General features: G+C 38.3%; 1 protein-coding gene across 4 annotated transcripts in view; it reads right to left on the bottom strand.

The window, feature by feature from the left end:
- Positions 1 to 24,668, bottom strand: part of ANKIB1 (ankyrin repeat and IBR domain containing 1) — a 159,518-nt gene that overhangs the window by 20,761 nt on the left and 114,089 nt on the right. For all 4 annotated transcript variants that reach the window (XM_049894010.1, XM_049894007.1, XM_049894008.1 and 1 more), the window contains 4 exons: positions 16,033 to 16,177; positions 14,291 to 14,457; positions 7,011 to 7,099; positions 2,918 to 3,048 (listed from right to left, as the gene is read on the bottom strand). In XM_049894010.1, coding sequence (XP_049749967.1) covers positions 2,918 to 3,048; positions 7,011 to 7,099; positions 14,291 to 14,457; positions 16,033 to 16,177 — 532 coding nt within the window. The remainder of the gene's footprint in view (positions 1 to 2,917; positions 3,049 to 7,010; positions 7,100 to 14,290; positions 14,458 to 16,032; positions 16,178 to 24,668) is intronic.

The following is a 24,668-nucleotide window of genomic DNA, read 5'->3' as shown; positions in this document are numbered from 1 at the left end:
CACCATCTCCAAACTCTTAAATCAACTCCAAGTCCAAAATCTCATCTTCTGAATCACTGAAATCAAATATGGGTGAGACTTTAGGCATATTCCATCCTGTGAACCTGTGAAATCCAGACTACAAGTTATTTATTTTCTAAGTACAATGGTGGAACAGGTACAAGGCAGACATTTCCATCAGAAATGTGAGAAACTGGAGGGAAAGAACGGATGCAAGGTACACGTCAAGTCCAAAACCCAGCAGAACAATTTACATTAGCTCTCAAGGCTTGAATATAATCCTCTCTTTTTTTTTTTTTCCTCTGAGACCATCTAGGCAATGGTCCTGCCCTCCAGATTGGTTGTTGGCCACGCTCTCTGCCTTCTGGGTGGAGGCCCCTCAGCCTGGGCTTTAGCTCAGCCTTCCAGGCCCAGTAGGACAGCAACTGTGCTCCCTTGGCTTTGGGCAGCCCCATTCTTCTAGTCCATCTGAGTGCTGACCCCACCAGCCCCTGGGCCCCAGCAGGCCCTATTCTTCTGCCCCTTGGGCACAGCAGCCCTGCCCCCTCAGCTTTGGGTGACGGCCCCATCCCCCGGCACACCTTAACGGCAGCCCCAAACTCTGCAACTGAGTTGGCGAAGATCCGACTCTTTGAAAGCTAGGAGGCTGCAACCCCACCTTTGAAACTGAGAAGGCCCTGCATCCTGTGCTCCTTCCAACAGTTCTGCTCATCTTCGAGCTGCTCCAGAATAGCCGTCCTTTTCTTTTCTTTGAGGACAACAGATGTGGTGCCATTAGCCTATTTCTCACCTATAGAATTCCAAGAGGCAGTGTTCTTCCTTTTCATTCTTTCCTTGTCCCCTACAGTCTAAGCTGATGGGTTTTCTGCTGTGGTAAATGGTTAGATCCATCAGTCACAGGCTTAATTTCATTAACAAAAGATAGTGTAGCCAAGGCTTGGTGAAAATTCTAGGACATGTGTCCTTAGTTTGTGCAAGAAAATTTTCCAGATCTTCGTTTTGTTTACATTTTACACAGTTCATCTCTTGACTCGTGTATTTAACTATAATTGGCAAAGAGAAACCATGCAGCCCTTTTAAGATCTTGCTTAGAAATCTCTTCAGCTAAATATCCAAGTTCATCACTCACAAGTTCTACCTTCTGAGACAGACAGGGTTAACTGTGCTGGCAGAACAAAACAGCTGTTAAAAGATTACCATCTAGAAGCTGGGTAAACAGGAACCACACCCTGTCAACATGAGATAAGGCTGAAACAACAGGGAATTACTATCTCCTTCTTAGTGTTTTTCTAGTCCGTTCCCCCTTTACAGGCTCCCATATGCACGGAAGAACAAAGTGTGACTGCTGTCTAACCTTCCTTAGCCCCTGAAGATGGTGATGTAGTGCCAAAGATCAGTGTGCTTGTGCTATATCCCATAAGTGATGCCAAGGGCTGCAGAGAGAACTCCATCTTGAATATCTGCAGGTGCCATCCTGGATTCCAGATGCAAGTGCAACCTAATTAACATGCAGAGCCATTCTAAGACGCACCCACCCCTTGAAAGAAGCCCATTAAACAATCATTACTCTATTGTCTCCACCGAACCCATATAAGCCCTAGCCTTCCTTCCCTTCTTGAGTCAGTCTTTTGGAGAGGCTTAGATCCCCGCTGACTCCTTTTGCTTGACTCAAGCAAAATAAAGCTTGCTGAAGATAAAGTTTGTCCTTCACCTGTATTCTTACTCGGGAAAAGACAAGGACCCTTTGTGTCAGATTGGCAATTGGTAACACTTCCACCAAACATATGAACCTAATTCAGACAAGTTCTTTGCCACTACATAAAAAGCATCGTCTTTCTTCCATCATCCAATCTCGTTCCTTTTTTTTTTTTTTTTTTTAAAGCCTCACCAGAAGCACATTTAACATCCACATTTCTAGCAACATTCTGTTGCTGGTGCCATAGGTATTCTCTAAGATGACAGAGACATTCTCTAAAGCTCTCCTCACTTCCTTCTGAGCCTTCACCAGAATTTCCTTTGAGATCCATAATTCTACCAGTCTCTTCAAGGCAATCTAAGTTTTTACTACTAGGCACCTTAAAACTCTTCTAGCCTCTACTGATTACCCGATTCCATACCACTTCTACATTTTAGATATCTGTTAGAGCAGTGTCCAACTCCTCCAGTACCAAATTCTGGTTTAGTTATCTAGTGCTCCTGTAACAGAAATACCACTACTGGATGGATTTAACAAACAAATTTATTTTCTCATAGCTTAGTAGGCTAGAAGTCTGAATTCTGGGTGCTGGCTCTAGGAGAAGGCATTCTCTGTCAGCTCTAGAGGAAGGTCCTTGTCTCTTCATCTTATGTTTCCTGGTTCCTTGGAGATCTCCACGTGACTTGGCATCAATCTTCCCTCATCTCTGCTTCCCTGGCTTGCTTGTTTAATCTTTTATACCTCAAAAGAGATTGATTTAAGACACACCCTACACAAATCCTATCTCATTAACGTAACAAAGATAACCATTTCCAAACGGGATTATAACCACAGGCACAGAAGTTAGGATTTACAACACATATTTTTGGGGACACAAGTCAATCCACAACAACAGCTAATACAAAGTAGCACTTTATCATTTGCTATTATTATGTGTATATATACACTTCTTTTAGGACCCTCACTATGGGAGGTGACAGGCAGGGGAAGATTCAGGCATTCCTGGATCTTCTTCCCACCCTTACTTTTAACACTCTCTGTGACTATTAAAATTTAGTAAGAAATCAACACGTCACTCAACGAAGAACATAGAATGCAATCTACTAGAACTCATCTGAAACTCAACAAGATTTTACACTTATAACATTTCTCCTTTGGATGAACAATCAAACTAAATTAAAATTTCAACCTTAAAGCATGCAAAATCCTCTGACTTCTTACCTTAGCACACTGCATGTGATTGCAGCCCTCATTCTTCTGTATTGGAGACTTACAGTTAGCACAAGGCTTGGAGTTAGTTAATAACCAGAGACAATTGGCAGCATCCTCATAAGCTTCACTAACTCCCACAACTTTGAGATATTAAACACAAACACAAAAATAAATGGTTTAGTGTACAACTTCAGAGGGGAAAAAAATCCCATACTTTTCTTTGTACATTGCCACTCAATTTTAGTCATATACTTATTTTCCTATTAAGATCTATGGTAACATTTTTAAACTGCTTCATTTTGAATAGCGTAATTGTAGGGTAAGGAACTATATTCCAAAAGTCCTACTTATGAAACTTGGTTTAAAAGAGATTTCTTCCTAGCTGTGTGTCCAAATAAACTGAGAGAAAAATATATATATATAGATATATATAAAAGCAGTATGTTACTTTCTGTGAAAATACTGCATTAAAGAAAATTATAGAATTATTACTTCAGAAAATAATTTCTTTAATAGGTCAGTTGCAACAAATGATGAAACTCCCAATCATAGCAAAAAGATTGAAAATTGCATTGAAGTATCAGTATCTTTTTCATACATGATTATTTCAAATAAACTTAAAATGAATCTAATGAGACTTGCCTAAAACTAAACTAATCATTTCGCCCAAATCTGCTCCTCTCTCCATTCCCTCTCTTGGTAAATGATGTCGTCTTTAACCCAGAGTCAATCAAAGAAGCGTGTTATCTTGGACACCCTCCTCTTTCCCAGTTCTTACTGCTTTAGCTTGAGTCTGCCACACTTCTCGTCTAGGCTATTCAAATATGGAAAGTCAACCTCTCTCTCCAGCTTTTTCCTATCCATCTACGATACACTGGCTGACAGTGATCTTCTTAAAAACCTGCTTAAAATCTTTTAATTGCTCCCCACTGCCTACAAGTTAAAATCAAATTCCTTTAGCAAAGACTACAAAGCCCTTCATGATGTGGCTCTTGTTTACCCTCAAACTTCTCCCATCCTCTATCTCTATCCCCACACCAACCTTGAACTCTTTGTCATCTTAAACTCAGCTTATTCTACTATAATTTCAGATCTGCAATCTTAAGAAATGCCATCTTTTTTTTCAAATTTCTCATGAATGCACATTTTTTAAAGTTGTGCTTTAGGTGAATGTTTACAGAGCAAATTAGTTTGCCATTCAATACTTCATACACAAACTGTTCCATGACATTGGCTGCAATCCCCTCAATATGTCAGCACTCTTCCCATTACCACCCTGAGTTTCCCGCTTCCATTCATCTGGTTTTCCTGCTCCTTCTTGTCTTCCCATCTTTGCTTCTGAGCAGATATTGCCCTTATGTAGGTCTCATATAGATGACTGTTCTAAGAAGCACTTTCATCATCGGTGTTACTGTTTACTTTGTAGGCCTGTCTATTATTTGGATGAAAGGTGATCTCCAGGAATGGCTTCAGTTCCAAGTTGGAAGGGTGTCTAAGGGCCACAGGCCATGTTTCTTAAACATTCTAGATTTTACATTTTATATTCTACAAACTTATTAATGGAAAAAGGAACTTGAGGGCTGGAGAGAACTCCAGATGCATAATTAAACAATTATTTTTTCCTGTAAGAATGCCCATAATGAAGTTAGTTTTGTTTTCTTTCTAGCTCTAACTTACTGAGGAGCCCTGCCTTTTCTTTACTGAAAATGTCAGAAAATCACTTTGGAATCACTGACAGTGGCTCATCCAATTAAGGCCCTGACTGCATGCAGACACTCTCAAAAGAGGGATTACGGGGTTAACTCCACTGTGCAAAAGCAGGGGAGAAATCAGACCCTTTGAGTTTTGAAGTTTAGAAGGAAAAGTTGTCAACCCCCAGATATAAGTCCATGGAGAACGAAGGAAGACAAAGGTTTGGGTTGACTGGCCCCTGGGAAGTGGCTCTATATGAATTGGGAGGGCTGAGCATTAAGAGCAGTCCTTTGATGGAACTAGCAGTACAGGTCTGGGGCTGTCTTATTACAAGGAACCAGGAGTGCCTGTATCAACAATGGATCAGCAGCTTCTGCTGTCCTGTAAAGCACTAGCTTTTAGTAGCAAAGAGAAACAACAGCAGCAGAGGACTGATTCAACTCCAATTCTAAACTCACCCTGTGGAAGACGGTTTGATTAGAGTATTGGCTGGGAGAATGGGCGGATAATTTAGTGAAGAAAAGGAGCTTCAGAAGGAACTTACTATGCTTATGGCTACATTATAGATTGAATTGTGTCCCCCCAAAAGATATGCTGAAGTCCTAAACCCTGGTGCCTACGAATATAACCTTGTTTAGAAACAGGATCTTTGAAGATGCTATCAGTTAAATTAACATGAAGCCATCTGGGCTAGTGAGTGTCCTAAGTCAATTGGAGTGATGTTCTCATAAAAGCAAAGACACAGAGAGACAAAGGAAGGAGGGCCAACGGACAAAGCGGTTATACTGCAGCTGCAAGCCAAGGAATGCTTGGGGCTACCAGAAGCCCCAAGAAATGATCATCCCCTAAAGCTTTCAGAGAACGTGGCCCTACAGATACCCTGAGTTCCAACTATTAGCCTTCCGAAATATAATTTCTGTCCTTATAAGCCACCCTATTTGTGGTATTTTGTTATGGCAGTCCTACAAAACTAGTATGGACTAGTAAGGTCAAGCTAGTAATTATAGAAATAAATGACTGTTTTGTCACTCAGTCTAATACTGTTTATAAAAAGTATTTCCCTAAGCTATGGTCACGCCACCCTGACCTGATCTCATCTGATCTCGGAAGCTAGGCAGGGTCAGGCCTGGTTAGTACTTTGATGGGCGACTACCTGGGAATACCAAGTGCTGTAGGCTTTATGAAGAAGCCCTGGAGGCACAGTGGTTAAAGTGCTCAGCTGCTAACCAAAAGGTCGACAGTTTGAACCCAGTAGCCTCTCTGAGAAAGATGTGGCATGCTGCTTCCGTTAAGATTTACAGCCATGGAAATTCTATGGAGCAGTTCTATTCTGCCCTGCAGGGTTGCTCTTAAAAGTCGGAATCCACTTGACCACAGTGGGTTTTACTGACATAAAACCTAATCACTAAATACATTTCAGATTTAAAACATTTGATTTTTGTTTAAAAGTAGTAGCTTTTTTCCTCCCTTCAGCATCGTTATTTTTAGCTCAGAGGCTCTAACATGTTCTTGTGAACTTTATTGTTCATTGTTGTAATAAATAAAGCACAAAGTCATTAAAACAAAGCAGCTGTGTGGCCTGCAACATAACAGTCTTTTCCTCCTATCCTTGGTGAGAAGGCTAGTTCCTAACTGTCTTCTAGTGAACTGTACTGTAGTTCTAGTGGACTGCATGAAGTAAACTGCATTCAGGAAATAGCTACTACTACAATAAAAGCTTGTTCTGGACAATGCCTTCACTTTCAGTTCTCTAAACATTCTTATTTCATACATCTGTCCCCTTGCACACACTGTTCTTCATACCTGCAACACCTTCTCTCTCTTCAATCTACCTGGTGAGTCTCTCTCACCCCTACTAACTTTCAAACGCTTTCCTTTACTTTAGTTCATGTTCATTACATACTGACTTATTTTCTTAGCCTTAAGAACCTAGTATTTTTATAAGAAGTATTAACTTCATTTAATCAAGTATTAGAGTATAACAGAATCTAACAGCTATTAGTAGCATCTATGTATGCAAGTAAAAACATAATTCTTTTAAGGACTAAATTCTTAAAAAGAATTTGAATTCAACAATTAATTGATCATTATGTACTATGAAAAAATTGGTCTGAAAATTTTATAAATTAACCATCATTTTATAGTAAATACAGTCATTTCTGCTTCTTGTTCTGATTAGACACAACAGAGGCCATTTCAGAGCTTAAAAACACCATCTGAATCTTTTCATGGAATTAATTCTTTGAACCGATGTAAGCATACTTTCTTATACTTCTTCCTTCTTATATAGCATTTAGAAGAATATTAAAATGAAGACTGTAATGAATGTGACCACGTTATCTTTTGAATATCATTAGAAAATACGTAGCATTAGAAAATACGTAGCATAGCTATCTAAAATTCCTCTTACGTTCTTCTGGTTTCATTTCAGTTATTTTTTGTAGCCAATTTTTCCACGTTTGGCAGTCACAAGGTTCATGCGCTTCACCAAGGCACTCCCTGAAGAGGAAAACATAGAAAACACAATTTAAAAATATTCTTCATCAACATCAAGGTGAAAAAAGATTGGTGGGATATACTCTTCCAATTTTAAAGCTGAGAAAACTAGGGCACAGTGACTACTCAGAGATGAAGCATCTCAACAGAGGAATTGAAGATGTGATTCCAAAGCTGGATTCTACCAGACCAGTTGTTTTTTTTTAAATCAGTACATTCACCTACACATTTAAAAAGTTCCAAATAGATTACCTAACATTTATAACATGGTTTTGTATGTCTTAAGAGCAATAAAACATTTTGTCCATTAGGTTCTTTCCTCACTAACACTTGCATCACCATCACTTTAGAGCTTGTCAGGCACGCAGAGGAGCCCTGGTGATGCAGTGGTTAAGAGTTTGGCCGCTAACCAAAAGGCTGGCAGTTCAAATTCACCAGCCACTCCTTGGAAACCCTGTGGGGCAGTTCTACTTTACCCTACAGGGTCACTATGAGTCAGAACTATGACTCAATGGCACTAACAACAAAAAGACGTCCAGAAGAGCAGGCCCAACAAGACCTACAGATAAGAATCTGCATTTTATCAAAATCCCCACATGACTCTTCTGCTTTTTGAAGTTTGAGGAGTACTGTTTTTAAGTCACATTCTTTTATCTTTACCTTTTAGAATGCCCAAGTAAGGCTAGTACAATATAATTTACTTTTTTTTCCCTTCAATTTTTTAAACTTGTGATGAATATACAGGTAACAAAACATTTATCATTTCAGCAATCTTCATATTATAATTCACTTTTAAGAGTTTGATTCATCTCAATTTTCTGTTTCATTGGAATTTGGCAATTTTTGATTCAAATAATTAAAACATAAACTTACCATTTGTAATTTTATAGTCTCTTCTACAGCTATATAAAAAGCTAAACATTCCAAAGGGCTTAATGCCTTTATAAATTTTTAATTTTAATTCAATATGATAATATTTTGTAACTCAAAAGTAATGATTCCAATTAATGACGAAGCATCTGTTACGGTGAGAAAAACCCATCACTGCTGCTGTTGTCGTCATCATCATCATCATCATCGTCAGTGTTATTTTAAATGAGGATCTTATCTGCAAAATTTGTTAAGACATACCTACTGACTCAGGTATAGTCTTACAAACTAACAGGTAATATTTTACCATGTTAAGAATGCACCAATTACCCTGAAAGAATAATTTCATTTCCTTAAGTTTCTGACTTACCATAACCTGGCATTTGGGAAATCTTTCCTATAGCAGCTTTTATAGATTTCCTAGCAACTGAGGTAACCTAACAGATAATTCAAAAAATATCAGATTGATTAAAAATGAACGTGGATATATTAGAGTCACTTTGTTATTTTTAGTTGTTGAGTCAATTACAACTCACAGTAACCCATATGACTGAGTAGAATTGCCCCACAGGGTTTTCTTGTCTGTAATTTCATGGAAGCAGATTGCCAAGTCTTTCTCCCATGGAGCCACTGGGTGGGTTCAAACCCCCAACCTTCTAGTTGGCAGTGGAATGCTTAACCATTGCGACACCAAGAATCCTTAGATTTACTTTAGTTCATATGAAAATCGACTCTGCTTTCCAGAAATGTAAAGGATATCTTTAATAACTGCTAATTTTAATTTGGCACATAAACTAGCATACACTAGAGCAAGAAAAACACATATCTAGGAACAGTATTTCCATATGGTGCTTGAGAATATATGTTGAAATAGAGGATCTAGATTTCCCAAGACTTATTTAAAAAGTCTCAAGGTACAAAAGAGCCTTGTACACCTGCAGTATCTAAAACAAACCAAATCAAGTTGATGAAAACAAATTATTTTTATTAAGTTTGGAAGATTCTCTTTCCCCTGGAGATTAAACAGCATATTCAATATTTTTTTTCCGAGCAAAATCAATACCAGTATGACTGGCTCTGCTGTCAAAACAGTTTCTGACAGAAAAAAGAAAATAATCATGAGGGGGGGAAAAAAACTGAGTGTTTTCAAAAGAAGATTCTGAAAAAAAAATACCACTTTTTCAAAAGGCCATTATCGCTTATCTGTGTGCTTGGTTTTCCAAGGCTATGTTGCATTAGACAGTGACAGATTTTCTTTTCCAGAATCTTATAGGAGAACACAGACATGCTGCTTTCTCAGGTGCTGGCCTAACCGGTAGGGTCATTTCAGGGTGTCATACCTGGTTAGCACAGTCTCTACTAGTTTCCAATGCAATACTAAGAGGGATATAGGAGAAGCTTATAAATAAAGAAAATGCTCGAGCAAGGGACTAGTAAATTAGGAAGAGTTAGAGGTTGTCATTTAATACAGTTCAATGTCTCTGAAAACTAAGCCATCTGGGAAAATAAGCCTGGACCTTTCCAAAGTATGGTAATGACCATGCTACCAGACATAATAAACCAAAACATAAACCTGCTGCTGTTGAGTTGATTCTGACTCACAGCGACCCTACAGGACCTAGGGTTTCCAAGGCTGTAAATCTTTACAGAAGTAGACTGTTAAATCTTTGTCCCTTGGGGTGGCTGATGGGTTCAAACTGCCAGACTTTCCGTGAGCAGCCAAGTGCTTAACCACTGCACCAGGTATAATAGGTGACTGATAATCTTAAATTATTAGCAGTAGGGAGAAAGGTATTGTGAGAAGAGTAATGAAGCTACTGAAATGTTTTGCAGATAATGGAAAGATAAATTCCTGGAGAGGAATCTTGCCACTTAGACAAGTGAAACTTAGCTATATAGACACCAATAGAGTGGGTTCTTTCAGGAAAAAAGTGCCGTAGTAAGAGATTATAAAGAAAAAAAGTGATTGTCTAATCTGAAATCCTTAATCTTGTCCAAGTATAACTGGATGGTTAATACAACATCAAGAGATGAAGGGGCGGGGAGATGAAGGGATGGTTCTTTTCTTGAAAATGTGTCAATATGCACAATTGTTGGCAGGACTATATGGTGGCTCCAGACAATTCTGGAAATGGGAAAATCTTCTAAAGTTTCAAGCCTCGTAACTTAATGGAAGAAATTGCTGTCAAGGAGTTGGCAATTTTCAGGTCATGAGATTTTACAGCTTAACTTTTCATAACTTTATTAGTAACTAAACCTGAGTGAATAAAATCCTCATTTTTTATGATTCTCCCCTTCAACTAACATTTCCCCCTAATTAACAGATCAAATAATAATAATAGCTAATATTTTTGAGTTCCTAATGTATACTAGGCAATGTTCTAAATACCTTACAGGTACCGATTCATTTAATCCTCATAACAACTCTTTGAAATTGGTATTGCCGTATTTTTACGCAAATAACATCACCATCTACGTAGTTTGCCCACTGCACCCTCCCCCCTGCAAGGTATTTTTCTAAGCATGCTATGCTAATTTTAATCATCTCTATATTACTTATAATACCTAATACAATGCAAATGCTATGTAAATAGTTGTTATACAGTATTATATTGTTTATTTAGGGAATAATAACAAGGACTGAGGTGAACAAGGCTCAAATGACAAGTGCTGGAGAGAGACTGAGGATCTGTGGAGTGGTGCGAGGCTACAGCAGGGTATGCCTACACATCCTTTCATTTGTGTAGATTCAGCATAGTGCTGAGTGTGCAGCAAATTCAAGTTTTGCTTTTTGGAACTTTTCTTTTTTTTCCCCTCCCAAATATTTTTGATTCACCGTTGGTTGACTCTGCAGATGCAAAAACCACAGATATGGAGGGCCTACTGTGTGTCACAGCGGGGAGTGTGTGACTTGCAAACAAAAAGTCTGACTCTGGAACTAGTACTCTTTATATTGACTACATAAAATAAAAAATTATTATAAGACAAGATGCTTGTTTATCACCAAGTCATTCAGCCAGTTAGTGGCAGCGCCAAGTCTTGAATGCAGATTCTGTGTCTCCTAGATGAATACCAATCATGTGCTCCTCCAAAATTTGATAATGTGAACTCCGAAGCAGTATTTATTTGGATGGTATATTAGTTTCCTAGGGCTGCCATAAGAAATTACCACAAACTGAATGGATTAAAATAATAGGAATTTATTCTCTCACATTTGTGGAGGCTAGAAATCCAAAATCGAGGTGTAGGCAGGGCCATGTCCCTCTCTGAAGGCTTTAGGGAAGAATCTGTTTCATGCCTTCCTCTTAGCTTCTGGTGGTTGCCAGCAATCCTTAGCTTATAGGTGCACCACCTCAGTCTCTCCTTCCATTTCACATGGCATTTTCCCTGTGTTTGTCTTCTCTCTTTTTATAAAAACACTAGTCATATTGGATAAAGGGACCACCCTGCCTCACCATGATCACATCTTAACTAATCACATCGGCAAAAACCATACTTTCAAATAAAGTCACATTCTAAGGTTCCAGGAAGGACATGAATTGTTGGGGGGACGCTATTCAACCTAGTATAAATGGGTATGTTATTTCTGCATAGAGTAGACATGACATTTAAACAGGGTCTTATGATCAAACTCTACCAAATGAATACCATTATGTTTTCATTTCTGGCCATCAGAAGAGCTGAGGAATGTTCTATTAGTTGGCAGGACTTTGATACTTAAATAGTACTGCCAGTCTGAAAAAATCTTTTCTTACAGAATCAAAGCTCTTAAGCTAAGGTTTGAGACTCTGATTTTGCAAGAGGAGATGAGACTCAACTATTAGGTCCACAAATAAGAATAACCATATTTATTTTGCTCAGGGACTCCTGGAGAGTCTTTCCCTTGCCCATGAAGTCTGTGGAGAGGGAGATGAAACATGGAATTACTGCTTTAACTCAATTAAGATTCATGACCTTAACAAGGGAGTAGGCGTTATCAAAATCCTTATCATTGGTATTGGAGGAAAACACAATGCATGATGACAACTGTAATGTAAAGACACTGACTTTCAGAGTCCTGCCCCAAATACTTGACAGGTCTGCACACTGTACTCTGATGCACTGGAAACTTAAGTGGACTAGAAACTTGATATGGAATTGCCCATCAGGTGTATCACTATGATTCAAACTTTCCTATCAGGGGTTAAAATTTGTTTCTTAGTGGTAGAGACACTATTTTAAAGATTCTTTCCACAGTTTCAGGAAATAAATGCTCCACTGCTAGGTGATATATTAAAACACTCCACATTATTATTTAGAATATCCCTGCCAGTCCATTTCAGTGAATAACTGTAAAATGTTTGACTACCTATGGTTTTTAGAAGAGTAAAATTCCAAGTAAGTTTCTCAGTGTCTGATGCAGACAGTGGTGATTAAAGGGACCAGAGGAAATTCTGAGCTGATACAGGAAAGAAATGACCAGTATACTAGGTTAAATTTGATCTCTTCTCTTAGCAGATCAGGATTTAGGTGGCCAAGAAGTATTTTGACCATAAATCTTTAAAGAACTGCCCGAGAGAGGAGAGATTTTGTGTCAGCTGAGAGGGCAGAGAAATTATACAGTAGCATATTCTGCCTTAATACAAAGAAAACAGAGGAGAGAAGGTCACTGGCTCAAGTGAAAGCCCATCCGTCTTTTGAATACCATCTGGGGATAACTTTGCTTGGCAAAAACCAGAGAAACTGCAATAATATAGGCTAGGGGGGGCAAGCATCCTAGATTCAGCTATGAAGGGCCTAGAACTTGGTGGCGTACAAGTTACAACAGAAAGGACTTTCCTTTAATGGGAAAGTCCCACCTTCTCTCCCACAGTGAATATATATGGTTATATCCAAGGAGATATCTCTTGAGGATGGCTCTCATCTGATTCTGTCATGTGTTCTTAAAAATGAAGAAATTATTACTGTCATTTGTTGTGGCTTTTCTAATCATCTTTAGAGAATTATTTCTGAGCTTTCTGGAGAAACTAAACCAGAATCACATGTCTTTATGTTATGAAGATCTCTCTTGCAAAGCTTCCTCTGGCATGAAGCAGATTTTGCTTTTCTTTGAAACATAAGATAAGAGCATCAGACAACACGTGACCAATTCTACTTAGAACTTCTGATTATAGACAAAGCTCTTACAGTACATAAAAAAATAGAAGCTAAGAATGTAAAAACAGAGATTGCAAACAGGCAATATAAAAATCCTAGAATGAAAAAAGAATAGATACATATATATAAAACCAAATCCATTGTTGTTGAGTCAATGCCAACTCATAGCCACCCTGTAAGACAGAGTAAAACTGCCTCAAAGGGTTTCCAAGGAGCAACTGGTAGATTTGAACTCGAACTGCCAACTTTTTGGCTAGCAGCCAAGCTCTTAACCACCACGCCAGCAGGGCTCCGTGTGTGTGTATAAATTCTGGAAATGAGCAAAAAGCAGAATAAATATTACCTCTTTTCTGATCATTTAATCAACTAAAACAAAACAGTTAATTATCATCACATCTATTCTGAAAAAAGCAAAATGCTGATGGCAGACAAAAACAGGTATACATAGCCATACATCCTATGCATTACTGATTTATCATCAGTTCATAGTTACTGAGTACTTATCAGACACTAAAAATTATACAAAACACAAGACACAAAAAGCCTGTAGTCAGTGGTTCCTAGCTAGGACCGTGCATTAGAATTCCCTGGAAGCATCTATTTTCTTTTGGAGCCCCACTCCAAAACCTACTGAATCAAAGTCTCACTTGCCCAGGATGAAAACTTGGAAGTTTCTACAGTAATTCTGTGTATCGCTGGTTAGGAATCACTATTAAAGGTTTATATTTTAAGAAGAAAAAAGTTAAATTCTCTAAGCATTTCTAGTCTACGGTCAAGAATTTGGTATTACAGCTTAAGTGCATGGGCTTTGGAATCAAACAGAGTTGAGCTCTAATCCCAGTTCTGTCATGCCCTAGCTATATAACCCTGGGCAACTTTTCTGATAAAATGAGGATAATAACTACCCAATTCATAGCATGGTTGGGAGAATTCAATATACAAAGAATATCTGGCGTTGTGTCTGGCACACATCAAGCGCACAACCCTCACCTTTTAGTTAGCAGCCAAATGCTTAACCACTGCGCCACCAGGGCACCAAGCACACAATAAGCGTAAACTATTCTTTTGATTACTAAAAATAATATCAAACTTACTATAATTTAAAGGCCTGATTCAACATACAAAGTCTCTTTAAAAATTGTTAGAAAGGTGGTTAGGTAGGCTGGCCCCAATTTGTCTTATACTAACCAGCAGAATAGGTGTCCTTTCCCACAATCCACAGCAGGGGCTCTCAGCAACGGGAAGCTGAGTGTATCAGATCCAGATGTACTTGATCCTTGTTTTGTTAGTCTGACTGCTCTTTCGCAGCCAGGAGTAGGACACCATTTAATGGCAGGATTATTTTCAACAAAGGCCTGTGGAAAATAACAGAAAATATTTTAACTCTGAATTCTAATATAGACTACAACTATGGTAACTTACTTTAGTTAGAGCAAGAAAGAATGAAATAAAAGATTTGTCCGTCTCAAGAAATATTTAAAACAGTATTTAAATGTATAAAAGCCTTTATAAGAAGGAAAAAATGGCAGTTATTTTAGTAACATGATTTTCAGAATTTGTTTTCTTTAATCTAAAAACTGGGTAGATGATAAAAAAGTAAAAATGGCAGCTATTCACATAGAGAATATGTAATTAAAAAATGTTTTCTTATGGTGCCTAGCCACAACCGATGACTGCCCTGACAGGAAGCACAACATAGAACCCCTGAGGGAGCAGGAGAACAATGGGATGCAGACCCCAAATTCTCACAGAAAGACCAGACTTAATGGTCTGACTGAGACTGGAAGGACCCCAGTGGTCATGGCCCCCAGACCTTCTGCTGGCCCAGGACAGGACCCATTCCTGAAGCCAACTCAGCAGACATGGATTGGACTGGACAATGGGTTGGAGAGGGATGCTGGTGAGGAGTGAGCTACTTGCATCAGGTGGACACTTGAGGTTATGTTGGCATCTCCTGTCTGGAGGGGAGATGGGAGGGTAGAGGGGGTTAGAAACTGGCAAAACTGTCAGAAAGGAGAGACTGGAAGGAGGGAGTGGGCTGACTCATTAGGGGGAGAGTAAATGGGAGTATGTAGTAAGGTGTATATTAAGTTTATATGTGAGAGACTGACTTGATTTGTAAACTTTTACTTAAAGCACAATAAAAATTATTAAAAAAATGTTTTCTTATACTATGTGCCACTTTTCTGATGGAATATAATTATTAGTAGAATCTTAGGTGATTATTAGATGCATTAGGATGGTAAATTACAAAATGGCACCCTCTAATACATAAAAATCAATATTATGGTGCTTTCTATACTAAACAAGCAATAAAACTTTTTTTTTTTATAAGTTCATATATTAGAGTTTGGACTAGGAAAATCTGCAAAAGACAGTTAAAAGGTTGCTTTTAAATTCCACAAAAAAGAAAGTAATTTGCATATATTTTCTGAATAACTCCTCAATGAAAATAAAGAAGACAGAAAAAAGGATGAAATAAACATGCTAATTCATTAAAGAAACTACTACTTGGAAAAAAAAAAGATCATAAATTGTCACATTGATAATCTTTATTTCTAAATACTTATTTATACTTACGAACAAACCTAAAACCAGAATATAAAATATAATGTCTTTTGGTAAATTTGAACATCACCATGATTAATTACATAATAAAAGTACAATAGGCAAATCAGATTTTTGTTCTAAGCAATAATTTTACTACTTAACTAATAAGTAACTACTAGTTAACTATTTTAGCCTTTTCTTTTCCTTCTACTATATAAAATAATGCTTTAGCTTAAAACTTTAATGCCACCATTCTTTTTCTTGAAACAAAAGTCAGAGATCATTATTTTATGTTTTCAAAAATAAAACAAAACAAAAACCCATAAAATCTGTTTTATAGGTTTAATAAAATTACAATTAAAATATCAGAATTTCTATACCTTAATATCAAACTGTAGGTATCGTTTGTCCATCTCTTTAGAAACCACACTTTCTATGATATCTACAGGCACAAGTTGGAAGCAATCATATGCGGGGCAAAAAATGTTGTGAGCTTCACCTTCTTGAATTTTCAGATTCAAAAACCTATTAAAATTATCAATTGATAGAAAAAGAGTAAGGATAAAATTTATTTGCACATTCTAAGAAGCTATTCTTTATGATGAATTTTATGTTAGAGTATAGTTAAAATAATACCAATGAATATCACAAACATTACCGAACAGTTACTACCTACCCAGAAATTCATTATATATACACACACACACATACATATATACATATACACCAAAATCTAACCAAACCCACTGCCATCTAGTTGATTCTGACTCATAGTGACCCTAAAGGACAGAGTAAACTGCTCCACAGGGTTTCCAAGGCTGCAAATCTTTACAGAAGCAGAACGCATATCTTTTTCCCACATATATACATGAATATATGTATGTAAAAATATATAATATATAAATATTCCTGTTTTGCTGTACCCTTTCTAAAAATGTGAAACTGTGTGTTTTTATTTGACATTAAAAATTCAGAAAAGAGTAACTTAGAAAGGTCACATTCAATTCTCATCATTCTACAGCATTAAATAAAAAGGAGCAATGGTATAGAAAATGCTGTTGTTAAGTGCTACCAAGTTTGTTCTGAGATGCTATCAAGTTGGTTCTGACTCATAGTGACTCTACGTACAACAGAATGAAACACTGTCTGGTCCTGTGCCACCCTCATAATTGTTATATTTGAGCCCATTGTTGTAGCCACCGTGTCAACCCACCCGTCAAGGGTCTTCGTCTTTTGCATTGAGCCTCAACTTTACCAAGCATAATGTCCTTCTCCAAGGACTGGTCCCTCCTGAAAACATGTCCAAAGAACGTGAGATGAAGTCTTGCCATCCTCACTTTTAAGGAGCATCCTGGTTGTACTTATTCCAAGACAGATTTGTTCGTTCTTCTGACAGTCCACAGTATATTCAATATTCTTTGCGAACACCACAATTCAAAAGCATCAATTCTTCTTCAGTATTCCTTATACACTGTACAGCTCTCCCACGCAAAGGAGGTGACTGAAGATATCAAGGCTTGGGTCAGGTGCACTTTAGTTCTCAAAGTGACATCTTTGCTATGGAACACTTGAAAGAGTTCTTTTGCAGCAGATTTACCCAATGCAACATGTTGTTCAATTTCCTGGCTGCTGCTTCTGTGGGTGTTGAGTGTGGATCCAAGTAAAATGAAATCCTTTACAACTTCAATCTTTTCTCCATTTACCATGATGTTGCTTACTGGTCCAGCTGTGAGGATTTTTGTTTTTGTTATGCTGAAGTATAATCATACTGAAGGCTGTGGTCTTTGATCTTCATCAGTAAGTGCTTCAAGTCCTCTTCACTTTCAGCAAGCAAGGGTGTGCCATCTGCATATCACAGGTTGTTAATGAGTCTTTGACCAATCCTGATGCCACATTCTTCTTCATTCTTCTTGTTCTGTGCAACATGCAAGCCACCACAGTATGACAAACTGACAGACCAGTGGTGGGTACAGAAATTAATCATAGCTAATTCAAGAGACTCTGGCGTGTAAGTGGAATATGGCATGCTTCTTTCAATTCTCTTTATATTTCATTGAAGAATATTAGAATGAGTTTTATTTACTGTCTAGGCACACTAGTTGAAGTAGTAGGAAAAGGGCATCCTAGAAAATGGCAGGAATCCAGCCCAAGGTGAAGAGGTTAAGAGCAGGCTTTTGAGTTAGAGAATTCCACATTTGTCAACAATAAGCTATACGATCGTAAGCAATTTATTTAACCTTTCTGAGCCTCAGTTTTGTGTTCTGTAAAATGGAGATAATAGCACACACTTCACAGGATTGCTGTATAGATTAAATGATATACAAAAACCAAACCAAACCCACTGCCGGTGAATCAATTTCGACTCACAGTGACCCTACAGGACAGAGTAGAGCAGCCCCATAGGGTTTCCAAGGCTGTGAATCTACGGAAGCTGACTGCCACATCTTTCTCCCGCAGAGCAACTGGTGGGTTCAAACCGCAGACCTTTCGGTTAGCAGTCAAGTGCTTTAATCGCTGCTCTACCAGGGCTCCTAAATGATAATGTATGGGAAATATCTGCATGGGTGCCTATAGGACAGAGCAGAACTGCCCCTGCCCCGTAGGGTTTCCAAGGAGTGGCTGGTGGATTTGAACTGCTGACCTTTTGGTTAGCAGCTGTAACTCTTAAACACTGCGCCACCAGGGCTCTGGCACAGAATAAGAATTCATAAATCTTTATTATTATTTATGTAATACTACTATAAAAATGACACGGCAGAGGCATCTGACCTCTAACTTGACAAGGCGGAAGGAGAATCAAGATCAATAGCCCAAGGCTGCTTCCTATGAGGTGGAAGTCAAACATACCTCCTTCCTGGCAGCGCTTTTTACCAATTCTGACAACATCTGTCCCTCCCACGGCACACTCCACTTCTCTGCTGAGTTCAATAATTCATTGCAATGGCCATACAGAACTCACAGACTTGCGATCATTGGGTTCATTAGGGAAGTAACAAGTTATAATTCAGGTTCAGGAACACTCAGGATACAGTTCTTCAATTAGGACAGTCTCTTCTCAGCCACGTCTGCAGGCAGGTACCTCTCCGGGCCTTGGCTCCTCTGCCCAGCCTCTGCCCTACTCAGGCAAGTGTTACAAAGCTCTTTCCACCAATAAGCCTCAGATGGCAGGCGCTCAGCTCTAGTTCCATGGGTCTGCAAACCTAGCTCCACCAAGTGTCTGGGGGCACCCTTCTCTGCCTGCAAGCCTCCTGGCCGAAGGCACTCAGCTTTTTTGCTCTGTGGGCTAGGAAGCCCACCGCACCATCTCCTGCCAGTCGCCTTCGGTCTCCTGTGGTCTCCAGCTGGTCTCCTGCCAGTCTCCTGGTTCTGCTGCTACTGTTTCTTTGCTGCTGCTTCTCGCTGTCAGCTCTCCCTCTCTGTCTTCCATATTACAGCTCCTAAACTCTCTCTGTGTCTCCGTTTAAGCCTTGTGGATGGCAAAACTGACCAATCCCCTCATTAGGGTTCTATACACCTTATCTGCATAGTCCCACCAGTCATTTGGTGGGAGTTACAAAGATTATTGCTGGAAGAGCCATATTAAGTAACTCACTGCAACGCAACTGCCTATAGAAAAGCAGGAACCAAACAAACTTCTCAAGTGTGGATTACATCAGATTGAACACTTAAACCTTGAGACAATAAATGGAAAACTGGGCAATTAAGTCATAACTCTCTAGTCATTATCATCAAGTTTGATTATTTCACTGACGACATGATCTTTTTCTTTTAATTCTCTTAGTGTTCTAATTCCACTGCACTTCACAAACCCAAAAACACCTCACTGAGAACTCATCAGGCCTGCTCCTCTGCTCCATTTCTCCCCTCCTCCACACCCTTATATTTGCACTTCAGAGAAAACTGAGTCCCCATTAGGCACAGAAACAGAGTCCCTCTCTTAACGTCCTCCCTAACACACCTCTAACATAGCTGTATACTTAGTTATCTTCGCCTTCCTCCCACTCACTTCAGGGAGGGAAGACTTCCTCCTTTACTCCAAGACTAATTCTCAAATCCTCTGGCCTGCTCTGGGACCCACACTATCCAATAGGCTATCTTCCATCTTTAACCTCTTACTCTCTCATGACTCTTACCCTCAGTACAGTAAACATGCTCAAGTTTTCCCCATTCTGAAAACTTTGTCAACCAAATAATCTTTTAGTTCCACGTACCTCTCCTTTGACATCAAACTTTCTTGATGAAATGGTTTACGATAACTTGTCCTTCCTTCCTCAAGTCCTTTCCATTCAATTCTCAACCTGCGGCACTCTGGGTTCTATCACCTCTTTGTTGAATGCCCAGCTCTTAACAAGGTCATAATAACTACCCGTTTGCCCACTTTATTCAAGACCTCTCAGTTTTTATCTCCTTTAACTTCTCTGGAACACCAGACATTGCTTCTTTCAAATTCTCTCTTCCCCCTGGCTTCCAAGATTTGTTTTCCTGGCATTCTCCTTACCTCTCTGGTTGCTCCTTGTCCATTTTTTTTCACTACTGCCTTTTCTTTCCTGATCACTTATACTTGTTTTCCAGGTTTTTATCTCAAAACTCTTCCCTCTCCATCTCATACAGTCTCCCTGGGTGATCGAATCATCCCTAACTTAAACTATCACCTCTATGCTAACAGCTCTGAAATTCAAAGCCTAGATCTCTTCCCTTAGTTATTTCTTATGATTACACACAGAATATTTTCACTTAAATGTCCCACAGGCATTTTAAACTCAACATGTTTAAAATCTTCCTCTCTACATTCAATATGATTTAAAAACCACACACACTCCACAAAACTGATATATCCCAAGAGAAGGGTATCCTGCACCTCAATTCCCAGTTAAAAATCACCTGAATTACTCTGATGCAGGAAAAACATTTTGGCAGAGGTTAAGAATCGATGAGTCACTCAGGAGAATGCTGTATAGCAGCAGTTCTCAAGTATGCTCTGTGGACCTGTGAGGGTCCCTGAAACCTTTTAGGGGCTTTATGAGGTCAAAACTACTTTCATAATGATATCAAGACTTTATCTGCCTTTTTGGTCAAAACTGCTGGTGCCTTAGCATGAATCCAGGCAGTGATACCCAATGTACTACCAGTGCTTATATTTTTCACTGCCTGCATTTACAGTTAAAAAAAAAAAAAAAAAAAAAGCCAGTTTCACTCAAGAATATCCTTGATGAAGGAATAAAAATTACTAACTATATTAAATCTCAACCCTGGAGTACACATTTTTTTTCGATTCTGTGTGAAGAAATGGGAAATAAGCATAAAGAACTTCTGATGCATACCAAAGCATGATGGTTATCTCAAGGAAAAGAACTTAGGAGATTGTTCAAGTTGGGGGCAGACCCACCTGCTTTTTTCATGGAACACCACTTTACTTGAAAGAATGTCTACAAACAATGATTATTTACAATTGTGTATTTGGCAGACATTTTTTGAAAATGAATTAAGTGAGCCTTTCAGGTCTAGGAACAAAATAACAGTATTCGCTGCCAATGCTAAAAATTCAAGCCTTCAGAAAAAATTAGAATTTTAAAAAACTTTTATCCACTATCATGAGCTTGAGAACTTCCTAATACTTAAAAACTTTTCTGATGAGGTTGGTGGTGATATATGAATATGAGTGTGACTTTCTGATCTTGTATAGTGAAATACGTCAACATTGGAAGGTCTCCATTACTCAGTGGACCACTATTTTCCAACGAATGGCATTAGAAAATCATGCATGGGTAAAAAATCTATTCAAAGTGTGCGACAGGCCAATGGATTTTAATGTCAGAGAGTACAAATAGTCCATTGTCATGGTTTCTGATTTTACACTGCAAATAACCATTAAGAACGCTGGTTGCGTTTTGATGCATATCAAAGAACAGTATCCACTATTATCTAAATATGCTAATATACTTTCTTTTCCATCTGTGTATCTGTGTGAGGCCAGAATTCTTTACATACATTAACCAAAAGAATGCAGAAGCAGATAGGAGAATCCAGCTGTCTCCCATCAAAGCAGTCATTAAAGAAATTCACAAAAATGTAAAACCATGTTCTCGCTAAATTTTTTTTTTTTTGGAAAATAGTTATTGTTAATACCCCAAAAACCAAACCCACTGCTGTGGAGTTGATTCCGACTCATAATGACCCCACAGGGCTTCCAAGGCTGTAGATCTCTACGGAAGCAGACTGCCACATCTTTCTCCCGTGGAGCCACTGGTGGTTTCAAACTGCCAGCTTTCTGGTTATCAGCCAAGCTCTTAACCATTTTGCCACCAGGGCTCCTTACTGTTAATCGTAAATGTTATTTATGTTAATATATAATGGGTTTACTATTTTTATTTTAAAATGTGTTAATAAGCAAATATTAATTTTCAGTGTTAGTTTCTAATATAGCATATATACCTATCCATATAACACATATAAATAAGAGCTCTTTGGAGTTACCAACAAAGAAGTTAGAGTTCCTTTTTTCACATAACAGGAATCTCTTTCCTTGAGCCATGAATAAGTTCCCCAGAAAATTGGATATAATGTATCTTAATACAGTTCCCGGGAAACCCTAGTGGCGTAGTGGTCAAGTGCTACGTCTGCAAACCAAAGGGTCGGCAGTTCGAATCCACCAGGCGCTGCTCTGAGTCGGAATCAACTCAATGGCACTGGGTTTCTGGGTTTAATACAGTTCCCTGTCAAAGTGCCTCCATATAGTTACTATATAATGTCTTGAATTTTATCTATTTTAAATATACCAAAGCAGATTCAATTATTTCTGGGGACTTAATGACAGAACTGATAACACTTCATTGAAAACCACTTCTCTGTGAGCCATGTTATTAATCCTCATCAAGATAAAATTTCTCACTAAATTTATGAGCAGAACATGGAGTTGATGAATATGAGCAAAAGAGATAAATGTGGGGCACATTTTATCTGTATTTTTATCCTGTAAGTCAGCGTCACAGATTATATCGTAGTTTCTGCTTCTTACCATGCTTAGGAAAATGATAAAAACTAGCATTTATTGAGTGGTTACTGTGTGTCAAACCTTGTTCTAAGCACTCACATATGAAGTCATTTAACAATAATCTGACAATAATCCTATGAAGTATGTACTTTTTTTTTTTTAAATACTATTATCACCATTTCACAGATTAGGAAATTGAGGCACAGAGAGGTTCACCTTTTGCCTGAATCAACAACTAATAATAAGTAATAAGCAGCAGAGCAAGAATTCACAACCTGGCAGGACAGTTTATTTCCAGAACCTGAGCTCTTATCCTCAAAATCAGGAAGGATATTGTAGACTGGGTAGAAAGTAATAACCTCCCTTTCGTTTAAGCCTTTGGCATAGATGCTTCAAGCATGTGGCTAGACTGAAGAGATAGGGAGCTGGGAAAATTAAGACTGAGGGGCTTTCAAATCATCTAAGGACCTTTAAAAACTTCCTTATTTCTTAGTAGAGGAGTTTCTTTTTTTTATGTCTATAAAACGTTTGCCATTAATTTAAAAATGATTTTCTCAATACATGAATCATCTAACATGGAACTTGTTTCATGACAAGAACTACCTGGCAGGGCTGGGGAGGAGAATTCCAGGCAGGCTGTAAGGTACTGTGGAAAATAATAATTAGATCTTTGAAATTTAAATGTTTACATACTTTTCATGGCCAGTCTGTGATGAGTATGGGAGATGGTTTCGGTGACAGGAGTTTGGTGAGGAAGGTCAAGGAAGTTTAAAAAAATTCAATAAACCCCTGGTGGCTCAGTTTTCCAGTAGAACTCAGGTAACACTCCCTTGTGTGATAGTTAACAGGTTAAGCTAAATAAAGTACTACACCTGGGGAAGATTTCTGCCTCCAGAAATGGGCTGAGGATCGCTCTGGATTGCGAGCTCTGACCCTTGCCAATCTGTTTATCAGCTGTACTGATTTGACCCTGAAAACAAGGATGGAGCAGTTCTACTCTGCACACATGGGGCTGCTATGAGTCGGAATCGAGTCTAGTCCATGTTTGAAAAGAATGATCAGATGCTCTTACTGATTCTGACTTTTTAAAAAAGCAGCTGTTTCCTTTCTTCCAAATGAAATCCTGCCTCTTTCCTCAATTTGAAAAACAGATAAAGAAAATGTACTCAAAATGGATCCAGAGTAAATATAAGAAGATCAGTGGTTGCCTACAGATTGGGGGATGGGGGTGGGGAGAGGAGGGACGTAGAGAGAAGGGAGAGCAATTCCCAGGGACAGTGAGAAAACTCTGGGTGTTGACGAACATATTCATTATTGTGACTGTGGTGACTGTTTCACAGGGATGTACATATGTCAAGGCTTATCAAATTATTTATTTTAAATATGTGCAGCTTATTGTATGTCAACAGCCCACAAAGTTCTTAAAACAGAAAATTTGCTCAGGTTCTTGCTCTCTCACCCGCATAGTATTCCCTAGCTCCCTACACTTCATACTCAGTACTCCATGAAAAAACAGTTTGAAACCTTCTGATTTTTAGGATTTCATTAAATACTAATGACATGTTTGACTAAGGTCATCAATTAGAAGAGCTTTGTGTCTGCAGAGATAACATGATATTGTATTGCTTGTTATATTGATTTTCTCTCATCTTGTTTACAAACCTCTCTCAAAAAGTACATTAAAGCAAAGTTAATGGGTGGTGAGAAAGTATAAATTTTGGTAACATAATGGGAAGGAGAATAGAGATAAACTCGAGAAGTGAGATAAATTTTCAGCTTGCAATACATAAGCAATCATACCTAAGAGAAACATTAAACTTAGAATTTATTATAAAGAAATTTTAAATATCCATATTCTTACAGATTTTTAAGTCTATTTGCTTGTCACGAAAAGTTCAGAGACAGCATAAAAACAAATGCTGAAAATTCTTGGGACATAAGATAGATGGGATTCTTGATATTTGGGTCCAGGCTTAAAATTTACATATATATATATAAAACCAAACTCATATATGTGATATAAAT

Source organism: Elephas maximus, chromosome 8, assembly GCF_024166365.1.
Source record: "Elephas maximus indicus isolate mEleMax1 chromosome 8, mEleMax1 primary haplotype, whole genome shotgun sequence".
In the NCBI taxonomy this organism is placed as follows: Eukaryota; Metazoa; Chordata; class Mammalia; order Proboscidea; family Elephantidae; genus Elephas; species Elephas maximus.
The sequence above is the reverse complement of the archived record's forward strand: the minus strand, read 5'-3'. Positions and strand labels throughout refer to the sequence as shown.